We start from the raw sequence: 19,698 nt of genomic DNA, 5'->3' as shown, positions 1-19,698 counted from the left end.
GGATTCTGCCCGAAGGCCTTAGGGCATGGTACTTAATAGATTGTAGGGACTCTATTACTGCACCTGGCATGTGATTTGATCTTCTGTATGTCCCACTAAATTTGTGGTCTGATCACCTTAACCTTGTTTTGAATGTGGAGTGTTTGTTCTAGCCAGCATGTGTGACGTCAGCCATGTAAGGAATGCAGGAAAATATTCTGCAGTGGGTGATGACATCTCTGGGCCTGATTCTCCTCTCATCTAATATTAGTTTTACACTGGTGTAGCTTCATTAACTTTAATGGAGTTACTACTCCAGTGTAAGTCAAGAGCAAGTGAGAGAACGATTAGGCCCTCAGTCTTTCAGGAGAAACACACTGGGTGAAATTCTGACTTTATTGAAGTCAATGGCAAAACTCCCATTAATGTCAATAGGGCCAGGATTAAGCTCTCAGAATCGTGCATCTGATGAAGTGAGTATTCACCCACGAAAGCTTATGCTCCAATACTTCTGTCTATAAGGTGCCACAGGACTCTTTGTCACTTTTTACAGATCCATACTAACATGGCTACCCCTCTGATACTTGACCCTCAGAATCTAGAATCTAAGGCATAGCCAGTAAATTAATTGCTTAAAGTTGATAGAATGCTTTGAACACTTGAAGTGCCAATAAATAAAAAAACTTAATTTTCAAATATTTGTTTTTAAAATGTAGTCAGTTATAGGTATTAGCCTGGATGTTTGGGGTCTGATCACATAACCCTTGCTCGCTCCATTCATGGGATTACTCGTGAATAAGGGCACGAGGTACCTGAGCTATAGCTCCCATGAGGCACCATAGTTATTAAAGTGAACACATTTCAATGTTGAACAGAGTCAGAACAAAACAATTCGATCTTGGTTGACAAACCAAATGAAAGATTTGATTAAGGAATGTCAAAAAGTTTTTGTTTCAGTCAAAAAAACTGCTTCAACACAGATTCCCTTCAATGAGTAGAGATGGACAAAATTTGAGTCCCTTGGGACCTTCTGATATTTCCAAATGGAAATTTTTCAGAATTTTCTATTCTGTGAATTTTGACTTTTCATTCCAATTTAGAATGAAAACTAATTTCAAAATATCAGAATGTCCCAAGGGACTCAAATTTTGTCCATCTCTACTCATTGAAGGGAATCTGTGTTGAAGCAGGAGCCTCACAAGCAAAACCAGGCCTGACTTTTTTATGGGACATTTGCCTTTGACTTCACTGGGAACAGATGGGAACCCAGACAGATTCAGTGTGGTCTTTCCTGGACAACAGTTCTCTTGTTCTGTGATCATTGTTTGGCTTGCTACAGTTGCAGTGAAAATACACTGACCACATACCTGTGGCTATGAACTACCATTGTTATATGTTTTTTTCTTAAATTGCCCAACTTACTGACTTTGTACAAACTTGTCTGGCAAAATGACATTAAATGTCTTATGGACTGTAAGGATCTATTCTTAGCTTGACAAGTGATTAAACTCCTAATTTGGGGGAAGGAGGGGATTTTTATGTCACTATTGATGGATGGAGAAGGAATATACACGGGAGTGAGTAATTTAGTATTAAATTAAACAAATTAGATTTACCTGCTGCTTGTCAGAAATAAGTTATTTTATTTTTACAGGTATCTTGTGACAAATTTAATGGGTGCTGACTTGAATAACATTGTAAAGTGCCAGAAGCTAACAGATGACCATATACAGTTTCTCATCTACCAGTTGCTTAGAGGTCTTAAGGTACATGCTGCATGATGGCATTTATTTTATACTGAGCAACCAAAATGTTGTAATAATGAATAATTCATTGGAAGAGCAATATTTAAATTCATTTTCAGAGCTGAATAGACTTACAAATACTCATGACATATCTGGTGATTTATTTTTATAAACTATAATAAATTTACAACTCCCCAGATTCCTTTCAGAACTAAAGACAAGACCCCAGTCCTTCAAATACTTACACATAAGTTTGACTTCACACACATGAGTAGCCCCATTCATTTCAATGGGACTACTTATGTGTAAAGTTAAGCGCCTCTGTAAGCATTTGCAGGACTGGGGCCTATGACTTGTAAAATGGTATAGTGGGATTACAATATTATAGACTCGCAGTAATTTCATATCTAATCAGCTCAATTTGTACATAAAATATATGTCTATTTTTCTAATTGTCAGTGCTGTAAACTCCCCCTTGGATAAGAAAAGCACATCAGGTTATTTCTTTCTTGGATATTGGCTCATTAATAAAGATCTTGCAGGCCTAATTATACCCTCTTTACTGTTGTTGATGTGCCAAGAAGGAAAAAACCCATGTTGACTTTCACATCCCAAGGCAAGTTCACAGGGCTGAAAATTATAAGAAACAAATACATCTTTTTACTTGTAAACTGATCAAAGTTTGATAAAGAGACACTGAGAGACGATAAACATGAAACCGCAAGATGCCGTTTAAGCAGTCATTTTTCAAAGTACAATTGCTCTTCAAACTTCAGGTAAATTGTACCTGAAATATGGAACTGTTCTTTTTTAAAAGTCCTTGCTCAGATTTCACCTTATCTTATCAGCATCCTAAGAGTGTGTTCCTCTTGTTTGTTGTGAAAAGCAAGGACTCCCTTAAAATGAGCACATGAATATCTCCTTGCAGCGAACCCGCTATCCCTCTTCGATATAAATGCAGTTACACAGCTGTGTATTTTGTGTGTGAAGAGTCTAGGTTGTAGCTAGGGTATGGATCCATTGACTTGCATAGGAAGGCGGCATGCAGGAGCGGCGTCAGATTTTCTCACGCCCTAGGCGGATGGCCATTTCGCCGCCCCCCGCAGCCCCGGTGGACCTACCGCAGTCATACCGGTGGACGGTCCGCTGCTGGAAAGGCTCCGGTGGAGCTGCCGCAGTGATGCCGGCAAGCGGTCCCCTGGTCTAAAGGCTCCGGTGGACCTGCCGCAGGCATGGCTGCGGTAAGTCCGCCGGAGCCTTTAGACCAGCGCACCGTCCGCCGAAATGACTGCGGCAGCTTCGCCGGAGCCTTTCCAGCAGCGGACCGTCCACCGGACCCGCATGCTGCCCCCCCCGGCAAAATAGCGCCCCCCAAAAATTCTGGCGCCCTAGGCCATTGCATAGGTCGTCTAAATGGTAGCGCCGGCCCTGGCGGCATGTGGATGCAGATGATCAAAATGGAGGTCCAAACTGAAATGAAATGAATGTCTTTTTATCAAATACTATATAGTCAATCAACTTTTGATAGATGGGTGTGTATTACAGCTCTAAGGTTGTCAGTGTAATTTTCATGGTTAGTTTTCCTGAAGTGTTCATATTTGAAAGAGAGAGAGAACACTTATATCTAGGAGCAAGTCAGTGACACTTGTGCTACCTGCCTGTTAGTATTTGTGATTGCTATTCAGATAAGATTTAGATCAGGAAACATTCCTAACTCTTTATAAAACCACCAAATATAGTGGACAAAAATATATGAATAGAACAAGTGACTGTTACCTTTTTTCCACCTTTTTTTTAATCCTGCTTTCTTATCTTTTTTTTTTTTTTCTTCCACAGTACATTCACTCAGCTGGAATCATCCACCGGGTGAGTTCAGTTAGCTAGAGAATATGAATCAATGCAGTGTGCACTGCCCAGTGCCAGGCTTGATATTGTTACAATACTAATTTAACCTTGTTAGGTGTGCATGACTAACGCTGTGTTTGTTCTGATACAGGACTTGAAACCCAGTAACCTAGCTGTAAATGAAGACTGTGAATTAAGGGTAGGATTCATGCTATTGTGATGAAGGTTCTTGTAATATCTCTGAAACTAGAATTTTTCTGAACCAACATTAACTGCCGTTTTGATGTTAGTACACATCCATGTATTTACTTACTGTTGCCATACTGGCAAAGAAAAAATAAATTGTATTAACAATATTTGTGAGGATACAGATATCAACTACTATTTCAGGTACCATGTGCAAATTGTTTACTGTGAATAAAAATCCTCTTAACATTTAAAAACTGAGAATAGGAAGCAATTAGGTTAACAAATGGGCTTATGGGCCCTACATTTTAGCTGATACTCCACTTTACAAGACTCCAGGATCTGGCCCCAGATGTTGATGTGAAGCACTACGTGCAGCAACTACCCTACATGTACAGGACCTACACTTATAGAAAGTTAACGACGATTAAAATGGCTGAAATATATAAAAGGGTACTTTGGTAAAGCAAACGGCAGTATTACCAACCCCAGGTGTTCAAAAGTCATGAGTCAGGCCCCAAAAATCATGATTTTTTTTTTAAAGTAAATCGTGAATCATTTTTTGTTTGTTTGTTTGTTTTTTGGCCTTCTGGATTATCGTTGTTGTTGTTGGTTGTTTATAAGTTGTATCATCGTAGCACCTAGAAGCCTTAATGGTGGAACAGGATCCCCTTGTGCTAAGTGTTGTATAAATACAGAACAGGAAGACAGCCCCAACCCCCAAAAGCTTGAGTTTTCTCAGCCTTTAGGGACACTCCCTTCCCATTTTCCAGCCTTTCTCCATAGTCATCAGAATCAGAACACACTTCATTTTTTTAAAATGAACGCAGAGATATGATGATGACGGTTTTACTCTGACATTTTAAAGAAAACACCAGATTCCATGAGACCAGCAACAAAATCACAGTAGTTGACAACACACCCAGTACAGTGCAGTTGACCTGAGGACTAAAGCCCCTACAGCTTCCGTTCAGCTCAGTGGAAGTTGAGGAAGCTCAGCAAATATCACGACTGGCCTTTAATATTTTCATGCCTGTATGTGGAGTTTCATTTTTGAGGAATTATGGGAAGTCTTTGCCTGATCATTCTCTTTATAAAAGTCCATGTTACTCTTTATACTCCAGGGTGATAAAGAAGACTTCTAATCTCCTTTTTTAGAATTTACACACCACCCAACCTCCTCTCTCCTTACCTACTCTTTGACTGGGTTACATTCCATTTTTCATTATTTTCATAACTTAATTCACTTGTATGAGGCCAAACTATTATGGGAAAATCTAAATTGGTGGTGCTTTAAGGAGTAGCCAAAAAGGAAATTAAAAGTGTATCAACATATTTGAGCAAGAAATGATCAATTATGAAAAATCTAAAAATACATTGTTGTGAAATGCCTTTCCTTGTCCTAGGCAGATGAAATTTACTTTTTATTTATTAACATTAATGCACATTGGAAAGCATAATCCCAGCTATACATATAAAATAGCTGTTACCACTCAAGAAAGAGATCTTGGAGTCATTGTGGATAGTTCTCTGAAACCATCCACTCAATGTGCAGTGGGCAGTCAAAAACGCAAACAGAATGCTGGGAATAATTAAGAAAGGGATAGATAATAGAACAGAAAATATCATATTGTCTCTATATAAATCCATGGTATGCCCACATCTTGAATACTGTGTGCAGATGTGGTCGCCTCATCTCAAAAAAGATATATTGGAATTGGAAAAGGATCAGAAAATGGCAACAAAAATGATTAGGGGTATGGAACAGCTTCCATATGAGGAGAGATTAATAAGACTAGGACTTTTCAGCTTGGAAAAGAGATGGCTAAGGGGAGATATGATTGAGGGATATAAAATCATGACTGATGTAGAGAAAGTAGATAAGAAAGTGTTGTTTACTACTTCTCAAAACACAAGAAGTAGGGGTCACCCAGTGAAATTAATAGGCAGCAGGTTTAAAATAAACAAAAGGAAGTATATCTTCACACTACGCACAGTCAACCTGTGGAAATCCTTGCCAGAGGATGTTGTGAAGGCCAAGATCATAAAAGGGTTCAAAAAAGAACTAGATAAATTCATGGAGGATAGGTGCATCAGTGACTACTAGCCAGGATGGGCAGGAGTGGTGTCCCTAGCCTCTGTTTGCAAGAAGCTGGGAATGAGCGACAGGGGATGGATCACTTGATGATTACCTGGTCTGTTCATTCCCTGTGGGCACCTGGCACTGGCCACTATCGGAAGACAGGATACTGGGCTAGATGGGCCTTTGGTCTGACCAGTAGGGCCATTCTTATGTTCTTAGTGTTGCAGATTCTAATAATTATTCATCTGGCTCTTGCTTCAGATGTTGTATTTCATTATTTGCCTATTTAGAGAAAATTAATAAATAGAAGTAGATACCAGAAAGCAAAGAAATAAACTGAAACATAATTCTTTCTCTTGGACATAAGCTTTCCAAAAGGAGGGCATTCAGTGGGTAATATTGTGCCATCAAATGTGTGTGTGGTATTTTTTTAAAAAACTCACTTTTCATCTCTATGGGATATTAGATGGTACTCTGTGAGCTTTTTCTTGTGCAGCTTACATATGCCTTTCTTAGTGGCATCAAAATGTGTGTGATTGAATAAATGCTATATGTGTTACAAGACCTAAGCACAAATAGCTGAGCTAAGGAAACGTTGGGGCATTTGTGAGTAATACAGTGGTGCTTTTAATATGTCATGATCTGATGTTTTTGGGTGTTGGCATTTATACCTATACTATTCAGGCTTAATTTTCTTTGTTGATATTCTTCAGCTCTGATATACTAGTGGTGATTATTGCTATCAATGTAATGTTACAGGAAAAATAAATTGAAGGTCAAATTCAGAGTTCGTGTAAAAGGGTCCAATTCCATTTAAGCTCCAACTCTGCCATCATATTACCATGGAGAGACCCTGGCACTAGCACATAGCCCCGATTACTTTAATGGGGCACTGCATAAATTGGTCCACTGACATCAAGATTAGGTTCTTAGTCATTAAAGACTCCATTTTTCTTAGTATTACCAGAAAGCATGAGATGGGGAGCAAATTTGGGCTGGGTATGAAATGTTGAGGGTCAAATTCATTGCCAGCTGAGGTATTTTGATGGCTGAAGTAAGCCAGAAATAAACAACAGGGAACAAATCAACTCCTATAATAAAAAATAATGAGAAATCTTTATTTTTTTTCTTCTGTAGATTTTAGACTTTGGTTTAGCCCGACAAACTGATGATGAAATGACTGGATATGTAGCAACAAGATGGTACAGAGCCCCAGAAATTATGTTAAACTGGATGCACTATAATCAAACAGGTGAAGTAAGATACTTATTTTAAAACTACAAACAATATAGTCTCAACAGGAAAAAGCAACTTGCATTTAACCATTTTTATTATATTTATCATGCATATCTCTCTCTTTATTTTTGGCAGTTGACATTTGGTCAGTGGGATGCATCATGGCAGAGCTATTGAAAGGCAAGGCTCTTTTTCCAGGAAATGACTGTATCCTTAACATAAAATGCAGTTACATGAAGTGCAAATGCACAACAGTTCTTCATGTTCTCTAATCACCAAAATGTTCTTAAGGCTATATTTGCCAGGTAACAAGCCTTCAATACAGCAAACCGAGCTTTGCTAATTGTTCAATTTACTATATATGACTGCTGAACATAACAACCATCACAAGAAAAAGCAATAACAGATTTTCTTAAACCACAAGAAGCTACATGCAATCTTTATTTTTTGCCTGATATTTAAATAATGATCTAATTGCAGAAGGATTGATTTCTTTCATTTGTGCAGCTTCTCAAAAACAACATGCATTTATTAAAATTGAATTAATATGCATGTCACTTACTGTTGTAGAACTGTTGTTTTTATTTGTATGTAGGCAAGAGAGGCAACATAAAAATCCCTCATTCCAACATAAACAAGTGGGACTATTATGGTTCATAGTGCAATATTGATGGGTTCTATTGCAGCCTGTGTTGTTTCGCTGACTGATAGGAGGGCAGAAAAGGCAGTTGCTGAGTAGGGTAGAATAATAGTAAAAGGAAATGCAGAGGAAGTGAAAAAGGAGACTGAAGACTGGATGATAAAGAAATGATTGCTAGATCACATCATTTCTGCATACAAAACAGGGGCACAGTGTACATCAGATTCTGTTGTGTTCCACACTAAGGGCATGCTTACACTACTGTCCTAACTCAACCTATGTTAAGTGAACTTATAGCAACCACAGTAATTATTGCAGAAGCTGATGTCCACGCTAACCTTCTTCTGTTGGTGCGCGTCCTCACCAAGAACGCTTCCACTTATCAGAAGAGAGACAGTTTAGAGGACTGAGAGCCAGGGCTTTCAGCTCCATGCAGCTCCCTGCTGGAGCCACCTTCTTGCCTCCCTGAGTGGGAAGTAGGGAGCGTCTGGGCAGCAGCCGTCTGGGAGTTTGGTGCTGGGGGGAGCTGGGCTGTAGCTATCCAGCTTTCTTTTCAGTTTCTGGAGCCATGAAATTGTCAAGGCAGCCAACAGCCCATGTAAGTAATGCATCTACAGAGACACTGCATCACCCTAACTTCACCGACCTAAGCCCTTCACCTCTTGTGGAGGTGGCATTATTATGTCAGTGTAGTAGGGCACTTACATAGAGTATGTCTACACTACGGGATTATTCCGATTTTACATAAACCAGTTTTGTAAAACAGATTGTATAAAGTTGCGTGCATGCGGCCACATTAAGCACATTAATTCAGTGGTGTGCGTCCATGTACCGAGGCTAGCGTTGATTTCTGGAGTGTTGTACTGTGGGTAGCTATCTCATAGTTCGCGCAGTCTCCCCCGCCCATTGGAATTCTGGGTTGAGATCCCAATGCATGATGGTGCAAAAACAGTGTCGCGGGTGATTCTGGGTAAATGTCGTCACTCAATCCTTCCTCCGTGAAAGCAACGGCAGACAATCATTTCACGCCCTTTTTCCCTGGATTGCCCTGGCAGACGCCATAGCATGGCAACCATGGAGCCTGTTTTGCCTTTTGTCACTGTCACCGTATGTGTACTGGATGCTGCTGACAGAGGCAGTACTGCAGTGCTACACAGTAGCATTCATTTGCCTTTGCAAGGTAGCAGAGATGGTTACCATCCCTATTGTACCATCTGCCATTGTAAATTGGCAATGAGATGACGGTTATCAATCATTTTGTACCGTTTGCAACTGGAAAGTGGTGATGACGGTTATCAATCATTTTGTACCATCTGCTGCTGTCATGGGTGCTCCTGGGTGGCCTCGCTGAGGTCGGCCGGGGGTGCATGGACAAAAATGGGAATGACTCCCCGGGTCTAAAAATAGAGTCAGTCCTGCCTAGAATATGGGGCAAGTCTACTTGAGAGCCAGAGAGCACAGCTGCTCCCTGTCAGAGCCCCAGAGATCCCGCAGAAATGATGAGCTACATGCCATTCTAGTGGGTGCCCCTGCAACAACCACACCCATTCCTTCCCTCCTCTCACACCCCTCCTGGGCTACTGTGGCAGCGTCCCTCCATTTGTGTGTTGAAGTAATAAAGAATGCAGGAATAAGAAACACTGGCGTTTTAGCGAGATAAAATGGGGGGGAGGCAGCCTCCAGCTGCTATGATAGTCCAGGGAGTACAGAATCTTTTCTTTAGACAAGAAATGGGGTGGGGGGCCGATGGAGCTCAGGCTCCAGCTGCTATGATGAGGACAGTTACCCAGCATTTTGCATGTCTGCCAGGAATAACAGGGAGTCATTCCCATTTTTACCCAGGTGCCCCCAGCTGACCTCACCGAGGCCAGCCAGGAGCACTCACGGGATGATGACGGTTTTCTACCATTTTGTACTGTCTGCCATCAGGAAAGGAAGGGGAGGGGATGCTGCTGTTTTCTTTCACCGGGGAGGGGAGGGGTGGTAAATTGATGAGATATACCCTGAAACACCCGTGACAATGTATTTGGCCCTACAGGCATTGGGAGCTCAGCCAAGAATGCAAATGCTTTTCGGAGACTGCAGGGACTGTGGGATAGCTGGAGTCCTCAGTCCCCCCTCCCTCCCTCCATGAGCATCCATTTGATTATTTGGCTTTCCGTTATGCTTATCACGCAGCGCTGTGCTGAGTCCCTGCTGTGGCCTCTGTCTATCATAGCCTGGAGATTTTTTCAAATGCTTGTCATTTCGTCTTCTGTAACGGAGCTCTGATAGAACAGATTTGTCTCACCATACAGCGATCAGATCCAGTATCTCCCGTACGGTCCGTGCTGGAGCTCTTTTTGGATTTGGGACTGCATGGCCACCCATACTGATCAGAGATCCACGCTGGGCAAACAGGAAATGAAACTCAGACGTTCGCGGGGCTTTACCTGACCAGTGCATCCGAGTTCAGACCACTTTCCAGAGTGGTCACGATGGTGCAGTGTGGGATACCGCCTGGAGGCCAATACCGTCAATTTGCAGCCACACTAACCCTAATCCGACATGGCAATACCGATTTCAGCACTACTCCTCTCGTCGGGGAAGAGTACAGAAACCGGTTTAAAGAGCCCTTTATATCGATATAAAGGGCCTCGTTGTGTGGATGGGTGCAGGGTTAAATCGGTTTAACACTGCTAAATTCGGTATAAATGCGTAGTGTAGACCAGGCCATAGTAGCTGCCTTACGTCGACCTAACTGTGTAGTGTAGACCAGGCCTGACTGTTCTCACTACTCTGAAAAAGTGAAAAAATCCTAACATTGCAGCTAAAGCTAGACTATGGCCATGTTTGGAAAAGGCATGTTGATATTATAGATCCCTGAAAAACAACTAAGACATGGTAACATCTTGCCATTGAGCTTTCTGTAGTGTTTAAATCAGTCAGACCCTATTGTCAACAATGGCACCAGAGCATCACTCAGATGTTCTTAATAATATCTGTTGCTTCGCATCCCTTGACTAAGGTGGTATTTCTGACTATTTTTGGTAAGGTGGTGTGTATTGTTTCCAAAAACAGAATTTTTACATAATATAGACTTACCAGGGTGTGTGGTGGTTTTTTTTTTATTTTTATTTTTTTCCCCTTGTAAAATACAATCTAGGGTTGTAATGTTTCATCAGCTTCACTCAGACTTAAATTAATCTTGAATCACTAGAGGAAGTGTTAATGTGGTTCACTTTTCAGATCATATGCTGACTCATAAGATGTACATTTTAAAGATTAAGGGCCTGGTTCTACGCTCCTTTGGCCCAGTGCAAAGTGGGTGTAATATGCTACCCAGATAGAATTCTCCACTCAGCCCATGAGTCAGCGGTCATCCGTGTTCAGCAAAGCACTTGAGCATAGGCTGAAGTTGTTAAGCACATGCTTTAATTCCATTCAACTCAAAGTTAGGCATATGGCTGTGTTGAACTGGGACCTTACACTGGTGATAGCATATTACACTCGCATTCCACAGGTGTAAATGAATACACAAGGTTCTGGGCAGTGGACAATAAGACACTCTGGACCTAATCTTCAGTTGGTATAAATTGGCTAACTCCATTGCAGTCAATAGAACAGTGTCCTTTCCTCCACCTGAGGATCTGACCATCTGCAGGAGTTCAGGGTTTATTTAAACACACAAGGCCTGTCTGTTGCTTACTTTTACAATCTTTCCTGGAGTTTTCTTGAATACTTGCAGATATTGACCAACTAAAGAGAATAATGGAAGTTGTGGGAACACCTAGTTCTGAACTTCTCAAGAAAATATCATCGGAACATGTGAGTTCACCGTTCCATAATTTAGCTGAGTTATTAATTTACTTTTTCATAATAATTGGGGTGGTATGCCATTAGTTGTGTTAGATAGCGTGCTGCTCAATTCCAAATACAAAAAGCTGTTTAAAATTGTTGCTTTTTTGCTGCTAGTGGCAATATTCAGCAAGTGGGGTAAAAATTTTCAAAAGTAACTTTGAAGATTTCATCTTTCAATGAGACTTATCTCCTAAAGTTGCTTAGGTGCTCTTAAAAATGTTAGAGATTAGTTTTAGTTCTTGAAAAAACAATCACTGAATATGTGAGAATGTATTCAGTAATCTCACAGTCAATTTGGATGAGCCTTTCTTTTTCTGCAGTACTTTGAAAAATAAATAAAACTGATGTTTAGCAAAGAACATTAGATTATTATCAACTGATTTCTGTTTAGTTTTTGCACCCTCAATACTAGAGATACATCAAAACAAAAATGCTGGATCCAAATACCACTGTGTTCTGAGTAGGGCTATATTGTTTGGATCCCAGTTTTGTGGCTCATACGCGCTCACCTTTGCTGACTGCTTACATGGGATCCACTTTCATTATGCGACACCAAAGGCATAATTTTATAATTAAAACTCTACACATAAGATGCATGAATGGGTTAACCCATTAAAACAAATGTTTTCTATCCAAACTACTGTTTCTCTTTGTGTGTGTTTCCCTATTAAATCTATAATAATTTCTTTAATTTTTTTTTATCAAAAAGCTAGGTTTTTAAGCAGTAACAATAGAGGCCCCGGGGGAAGTCCTTAGGAGTGTTAATTAGCTGAGACTTGTGACCTGGGTTGGGCTGTCAAGGCACTGAAATGCTATGGTGATGGGCACAATATAATAAACATTTGGTGAGATAAACCACAGCATATTTATACCTTCTCAGCAGTAACAACTTTGGCTTAGCTCATTTAGTTACATATTTTACATATATAGTCCTTTACATGGCTAAATCCTTTACATGGCTCCCGGAGTAGTCCCTGGAGCAACCACCTTTGCTTGCTTTTACTGTCTAGAACATCAGAGGACAGACCTCAAGGAGAAAGAACACATTTTTGGTGGAGAAATCTGTGTGGTCATGAGACTGCTTTTTGAGGCGCTCAGTGGCATAGGAGCATGATGGACTGTCACTCAGGCAGTCAGTATCTTACCTCTGTGTTCAATGTGCTACTCCAACACTTAATGCAGAATATAAGAGCTGTATAGGTGACAAGTAAATAAAGCTGGTCTAACACCTTTTTGCTGATTAGCTGGATTTCTAACAGTGCTTTATTTCTCATTCTGTGAAGGCTTTTTTTGTTTTTGTTGGTTTTGGTTTTGGTTTTTTGCCTTTGTGTGTGTTAATGTTTTTCTTACCAGTATATTCATATCTGTTGAACAATTGAGGAAACTAACATGGCTAGGCTATGTCATAAACAGATAGCTAAGGGTTAATGTCTCTTACACCTGGAAAGAGGTAACCTGAAGCACCTGACCAGAGGACCAATCAGGAAACCAGACTTTTTCAGGTCTGGGTGGAGGGAAGTTTGTGTCTGAGTCCTTTGTTCTGGTCTTCTGTCTGACTCTCTCTCGGCTATGAGAGGATTTCTGTTTCCTGCTTTCTAATCTTCTATTTCCAAGTTGTAAGTACAAATATAGTAAGGCAGTAAGGTTTCTATTGTTTTCTTTTGTATTTACATGGGTATAGTTGCTGGAGTGTTTTGAATTGTATTCTTTTTGAATAAGGCTGTTTATTCATATTTCTTTTAAACAATTGACCCTGTATTTGTCACCTTGATACAGAGACCATTTTTATGTATTTTTCTTTCTTTTTACATAAAGCTTTCTTTTTAAGACCTGTTGGAGTTTTCTTTAGTGGGGAACTCCAGGGAATTGAGTCTGTGCTCATCAGGGAATTGGTGGGAGGAAGAAGTCAGGGGGAAATCTGTGTGTGTTAGATTTACTAGCCTGACTTTGCATTCCCTCTGGGTGAGGGGGGAAGAGAGATTAGCTCTCGGTACTTTTGGTTTCCAAGGCTGGAAACGGGGAGGGTGGAATCCCTCTGTTTAGATTCACGGCGCTTGCTTCTGTGTGTCTCTCCAGGAACACCTGGAGGGGGGAAGGGAAAAGGTTTATTTCCCTTTGTTGTGAGACTCAAGGGATTTGGGTCTTGGGGTCCCCAGGGAAGGTTTGGGGGGACCAGAGTGCCCCAAAACACTCTAATTTTTTGGGTGATGGCAGCTTTACCAGGTCCAAGCTGGTAACTAAGCTTGGAGGTTTTCATGCTAACCCCCATATTTTGGACGCTAAGGTCCAAATCTGGGACTAGGTTATGACATGAGTGGCAGTGGTGAGATAGATAGAATCCAGAAGCCAGTAGGAATATTATATTTTTCTTTTCTCTGCTAGGGGCTTTTAAGCAGAGAGGAACGGTTTGGTTTTAAAAGGAACCAGAGAGAATTTTTTTTTCTCTGCTCTCTCTTGCAGTTTCTGGCTTGCATATTAAGCAAGGAACCATTAAGCTGTGACAAACAGGTCTTTTGTCAGACAATAGCACTCCCATTAGGAGGCAAATACCAGCACTATACACATGCAAATAAAGTGGTTTTTCTGGTTTACTTTACATTGAAAAGATTAGCTAGAGGAAGAAAGGGAAAAAGGCACTGTTGCTAGGCAGACCCTAGGAGGCAACAGAGCCTGCAGTTCAGACAATAAACACCAGAGGGCACCCCAACACAAGAAAACAGGAACCATGCCTACCAAGACAAAAATGGAGGCTGAAGAACAAATCAAAGACGCCGAGCACAGGCGAGAGATGGAAAAAAACAAACATGAACTAGAAATAAAACAGAAAGAGATGGAGATGAAAGAAAAGGAAGAAAGCATCAAACTGGCAGCCTACAAAAGAGAACAAGCAGCCAAAGAGGCAGCCCACTAAAGAAAACTAGAAGAAGAGGAGGTGGCCCACAGAAGGAAACAAGAAGAAGAAGACATGGCCCACCGCCGAGAAATGGAATAACAACAAAAAGAAAGTGAAGAGAAGGAAAAACAGAGAAAACATGAACTGGACTTAGCGCAAGCTGGGCTGCATGCGCCAGCCAATCCTAACAACCCTTCGCCAATTATGGTTCCACATCACAGGAAATTTCCCACCTACAGGGCAGGTGATGACACTGAGGCCTTCTTGGAAAATTTTGAAAGAGCCTGTCTTGGGTACCGCATCTCTGAAGACCAGTACATGGTAGAATTGAGGCCACAACTCAGTGAACCTTTAGCAGAGGTGGCAGCTGAAATGCCTAAGGAGAACATGAACGACTATAAACGTTTTCAAACCAAGGCCAGATACAGAATGGGGATAACCCCGGATCATGCTCGTCGGCGTTTCAGAACCCAGAAATGGAAACCAGATGTGTCATTTCCCAAACACGCCTACTACGTTGGGAAAAATTATGAGGCCTGGATATCAGGACACAATGTTAAATCCTTGGAAGAACTGCACCTCCTCATACAAATGGAGCAGTTCTTGGATGGTGTTCCTGAGAACATAACACGGTACATACAAGATGGAAAACCCAAAAATCTCACCGAGGCGGGGGAGATTGGAGCCAGATGGATGGAAGTGGCAGAAAGCAAGAAAGCTACTGTCAAGGGGAACGAATACCCCAGAGGGCACACCGACCATAAACCCTACAACCGAGGGCAGCAAAAAACCCCACCTACAACCCAAGTAAAGCCACAGACACACTATTCTTCCACCTTACCAGTTTCCAGTAACTCACCTCGACCCAGTGACCCATCAGATGGAAGATGCTTTAAGTGTAATGAACTGGGACATATCAAGGCCAACTGTCCAAAGAACGCCATCCGAGTGCAGTTCATTACACCACCATCACACCAAAGATCCCCAGGCCCAGATGCCTCTCAAATACCCTTGGAGCGAAGGGAAAATTTGAGAGTGGGCGGAAAGAAGGTTACTGCATGGAGAGACACGGGGGCACAAGTGTCAGCTATCCACCAATCCTTCGTAGACCCCAAATTCATCAACCCAAAGGCCCAAGTGACAATTTACCCCTTCATGTCGCAAGCTGTAGACTTGCCTACAGCTGAAGTCAGTTATGACAGGCTAACACTCTATTTTCTTGCAACTTCCAGCTTTTTATTTTTTTTTAAATGTAACCGTTATGGGCTTGGGGCAGCCCCACAGTTTGTGAGCATTCAGGCTCCTGGGAAGAGTTGAGGCAGGAATTAGGTGATTAGTTGGCTCTCCCTCCATACCCTGTGCTGAGAGACTGGGCCAGCCAAGAAATGTAGGGAGGGCTCTCCAATGCTTGGTCAACTTGGTTGTTCTTGAGGCCAGTGTAGTACAAACCTCTGTGTTTTGCATGTATCTTAGGTTCAGGGGTGTATCATATGTAACTCGTTAATGCTCAGAGTAATTTTGTGGGCTCACTGATGGGGAGGGTAGATTTCTTATTATGGTGGCTTTTATCTTTTCATAGTTCATTTCTTCTGTTTCAGAGCCACCTGAATGAGTCAGATTGTGTTTGTATGTGTGTGATTGTGCCCCAAAGGGTGGTTTTATTTCTGGTGGTAATCATAGAATATCAGGGTTGGAAGGGACCCCAGGAGGTCATCTAGTCCAACCCCCTACTCAGAGCAGGACCAATCCCCAGATACATTTTTGCCCCAGATCCCTATATGGCCCCCTCAAGGACTGAACTCACAACCCTGGGTTTAGCAGGCCAATGCTCAAACCACTGTAATATTTCCTTACAGGTTAAATTCCTAGGACTATGCCTTATCTGGAGGGCAAGTCTGTTTAGTTTTGTGAGTGTGTCCCAGTTGGGCACTAATTTGCCTGTACAAATGTCATTTGTTTGATATTCCTGTACAGAGCTTTACACAAATATTTTACTATCTTATCTGCAAATATGAAACTCGCTTAATAACAAACGATTGCATGTTCTTAGATGTTCACTGACTAAAGCCCAGTAAGTCTAATCAATGGATGCCAGGAATCTTTTATATATATACACCTCTACCTCAATATAACGTGACCTGATATAACCCGAATTTGGATATAACACGGTAAAGCAGCACTCCGGGGGGGAGCTGCGCATTCCGGTGGATCAAAGCAAGTTCGATATAATGTGGTTTCACCTATAACATGGTAAGATTTGTTGGCTCCCGAGAACAGTGTTATATCGCGGTAGAGGTGTATATAGTTTATGGTTTTTTTGCAGAGGTGTCTTTTGTGATTCCTTGGAAGATCATGTGATGGGAAATGAGGTTGAAGAAGCTTTAAAAATTTGCATTTTGGTGTATTTGTAGATCTAAAACTTGATTTAAAATTCTGATTTTCCTAAAGCAATTGGGAATTTGGGGGAGGAATTCACCCCTTGCATTGGATGTTAGCTGGTCCAAAGTAGTCACAAAGGGTCTATACAGACCCTGCCTCCTTTATGACTCCCCACTTGTTTGGTGTATTCCCCCACTGCAGAACATACACCTCTACCCGGGGCAGAGCCAGCTCTATATCACCTCCAAAGAAGCCCTGGGACGGGGGAATTCTGGAGCAGGGTGGCGGGGCATATTGGGGACCAGGAAAGGGATGAGATGAATGGAAGTGTGACCATGGGAGACCTGCGCTTGGTGATTCCTCATTACTTCAAACCCCATAGGGGAAATGGCACCAGGAGGCACAAATTAGATCAGCCCCAGGGCTTGCCCTATATTGCAACTTGGCCACCACCAGCAGCAATAGTATAAGGGCCTTTGCTGGCCCTAACATTACCAGAGATCTGGCCTGTACCTGAGTTTTTTAGCCTGATGGGTCAGACAAAACAATGGAGCAACCTGGCATAGTCAGTGAGGCCTTCGAGTGTTCACCAGTTTCTCAAAATATTTGGCTCTTGGTTAAAATCCCTCTTTCTTGCTCTAACTTTAAAATGAAAGCCCATCCTCTTCTCTTGTACACTGAAAAAACCTGTTGTCAGTTTCTTAATCTAGGTAAAGTAGAAGGTTTTATTTTGCTTCCTTATAGCTTCATCCTAGGTTAAAAATGTTGTGTGTACAGGTGAAGAAGTGCTGTGCAGCATACAGAGTACAGGAGAACCAAGAGCAGCAGACCCCAGTTAATGAGAGTCCTGCTATATTACCTCCAAGTTACTGGAGTAATACCAGGGAAGCTGGTCCATAACTGTATACCTTGTTTTCAGGCTGAGGATAGCACTTACCTTCCCATCTCGTCAAGTAAGCCCATTCTCTATCTGCATCCTGTTCCTTTTACTTTTCAACTTCTGCTCAGAGGACTATGTCTACTTTTTAATGTTGCTTGTGGCCTCCATTCATACTTGTCCTGAAGAGCAACAGTTGTGCATTCCCAGCCACACTCCACTCAAAGCAGGATCAAGACTTAAATGGAGAATCCAAACTTATTTTCACTGATAAACAGAGGATTTAAAAACTGGAAAAATGCAGGAAATCTTTATATAAACTTCACCAGATGTTTCCTAACAAGTTTCTGAGTTAGTTTGAAGATATGATGTCTTAATTTGAGATTAGCCCATAATCCCACTTTCAGTATTGCAGATTCTGAATTATTTAAATACTCTGGGCTCTAACGGGTGGGTTTCTGTGGAGATGACAAGGACATGGAGGAAAGGCTGGTGAGTAAACAAGGTACAGCTAAATTAATATTGGTCTCAGTTGGAGATAGCTGGAAGACAAAACAGGCCTGGTCCCCTACAATCACTGATGGATTTCTTAAATGAGGAATTGGGATGTTAATAAATCAGCACAGATTAGGCACAAATATAGTCAAATGCACAGATGTCTGATGATTTCTGTTGAGTAATGGTTGATTTCCATTTTAGCCTATAGTTTCCATGCAAGAAAGTATAGCTGCTATATATTTAAAAACTGCACAGCAAGTTATATGAACATATGTCCCTAAAGGTCTGATTCTCTGAGGTGCTGAGCTCTCTTACCAACTGTGGGAGGATAACATGCTCAGTATCATCTCCCAGGAGTGCATAACACCTTTCAGGGACGTAGTCTCAGGGGAGGGGAAATTAATCCTGTTCTCTGTCCTTTAAACCTGTACTCTCTGTAGATGACTGGTTTCCACTGGTAAGAGCAATCACATTTTAGAAAGCTGAGTTGCCAACCTCCATAATAAAGAGAGGAAAAATATTTTGAAATATGTTGGTAATGGCAGCCATATTGGTCCAACTCCTCTTGACAACTTCCAGTAAAATAGAAAGTAAAAAGAAATATATTTCTACTTTTGGTTTCACAAGTTTGTTGTAAGTTAAAGATTAACCCTGTACTAGGATACATTTTGAATGAGACAGTAGCTTGGAATGACCTCTCAAAATACTTTAAAGTATCTTTTGTTTTAGTGCATAATAACTGAAAAGCTTAAAAAGATTGCAGGGAAATTAAAGAAATATCAGTGATGTGTTGTCACAGAGAGAACTGAGTTCGGAGCAGGATTCCATCTCTCCAGTGGCTGTATCCTGACCCAGAGTACATACCAGGAAGGCTCACAGTAACCTCTTATTAGTGTGTAACCAGGATGTGCAGGGCCAATTGATCCTGAAGATCATCAGATCCAGAGGAGAAGGAAAACAGAAATCTCAGTGCCTGCTCTCTGACCAGGAGCCAGGGAGTTGATCGGCATGAGCTCACCATCAGTTTGAGCAGCTTTTTGCATATTCTGTCCCTCTTGCTGTCTTCTGTAGGGCCCTGGAGAGTTTCTCAGTTTCCTGCAGTAACATGTGAAGAGGGGAAATAACCCATGTATAGGGAAGAGAGATGATCAGGGGTGAAATCCCTGTATTATTAACAACCTTTTTTAAAGAAGCTACAGTTTTCTCAGAGACTCTTTTTCATGCATGCAGGGATGCTCTGTCCTCTCTCCTTTGACAATTCCATTTTCAGAGCTGTCATCTGCGAGGGTCTGTCTATCTACCGTCAAGACCCCATTTAGTCTCTTCTGTCCCATTACCAGTAGGTCACCTGCTCATCAGCTTGGACATCAGGAAAGCAATGTCTTCAATGATGTCAAGTCCCAGCACCTTGTCTGCAATATGTGAGTTGGGCAGCTGAGTATGTGCTATGTGGCTGTCTCTAGCATGGAGGCCCTGAGATTTCCAGTTCAGCCCCAC

At 41.6% G+C, this 19,698-nt stretch overlaps 1 protein-coding gene across 2 annotated transcripts in view; it reads left to right on the top strand.

The window, feature by feature from the left end:
- The window catches only part of MAPK11 (mitogen-activated protein kinase 11), a 56,585-nt gene that overhangs the window by 21,939 nt on the left and 14,948 nt on the right, over positions 1 to 19,698 (top strand). The window contains exons 4-9 of one of the 2 annotated variants that reach the window (XM_050936342.1): positions 1,634 to 1,745; positions 3,561 to 3,590; positions 3,721 to 3,768; positions 6,976 to 7,090; positions 7,210 to 7,281; positions 11,442 to 11,521. In XM_050936342.1, the coding sequence (XP_050792299.1) occupies positions 1,634 to 1,745; positions 3,561 to 3,590; positions 3,721 to 3,768; positions 6,976 to 7,090; positions 7,210 to 7,281; positions 11,442 to 11,521 (457 nt within the window). The remainder of the gene's footprint in view (positions 1 to 1,633; positions 1,746 to 3,560; positions 3,591 to 3,720; positions 3,769 to 6,975; positions 7,091 to 7,209; positions 7,282 to 11,441; positions 11,522 to 19,698) is intronic. The other variant, XM_050936343.1, reaches the window with a different exon arrangement.

The sequence above is a fragment of the Gopherus flavomarginatus genome, chromosome 1 (genome assembly GCF_025201925.1).
Source record: "Gopherus flavomarginatus isolate rGopFla2 chromosome 1, rGopFla2.mat.asm, whole genome shotgun sequence".
Taxonomy (NCBI): Eukaryota; Metazoa; Chordata; order Testudines; family Testudinidae; genus Gopherus; species Gopherus flavomarginatus.
The sequence above is the reverse complement of the archived record's forward strand: the minus strand, read 5'-3'. Positions and strand labels throughout refer to the sequence as shown.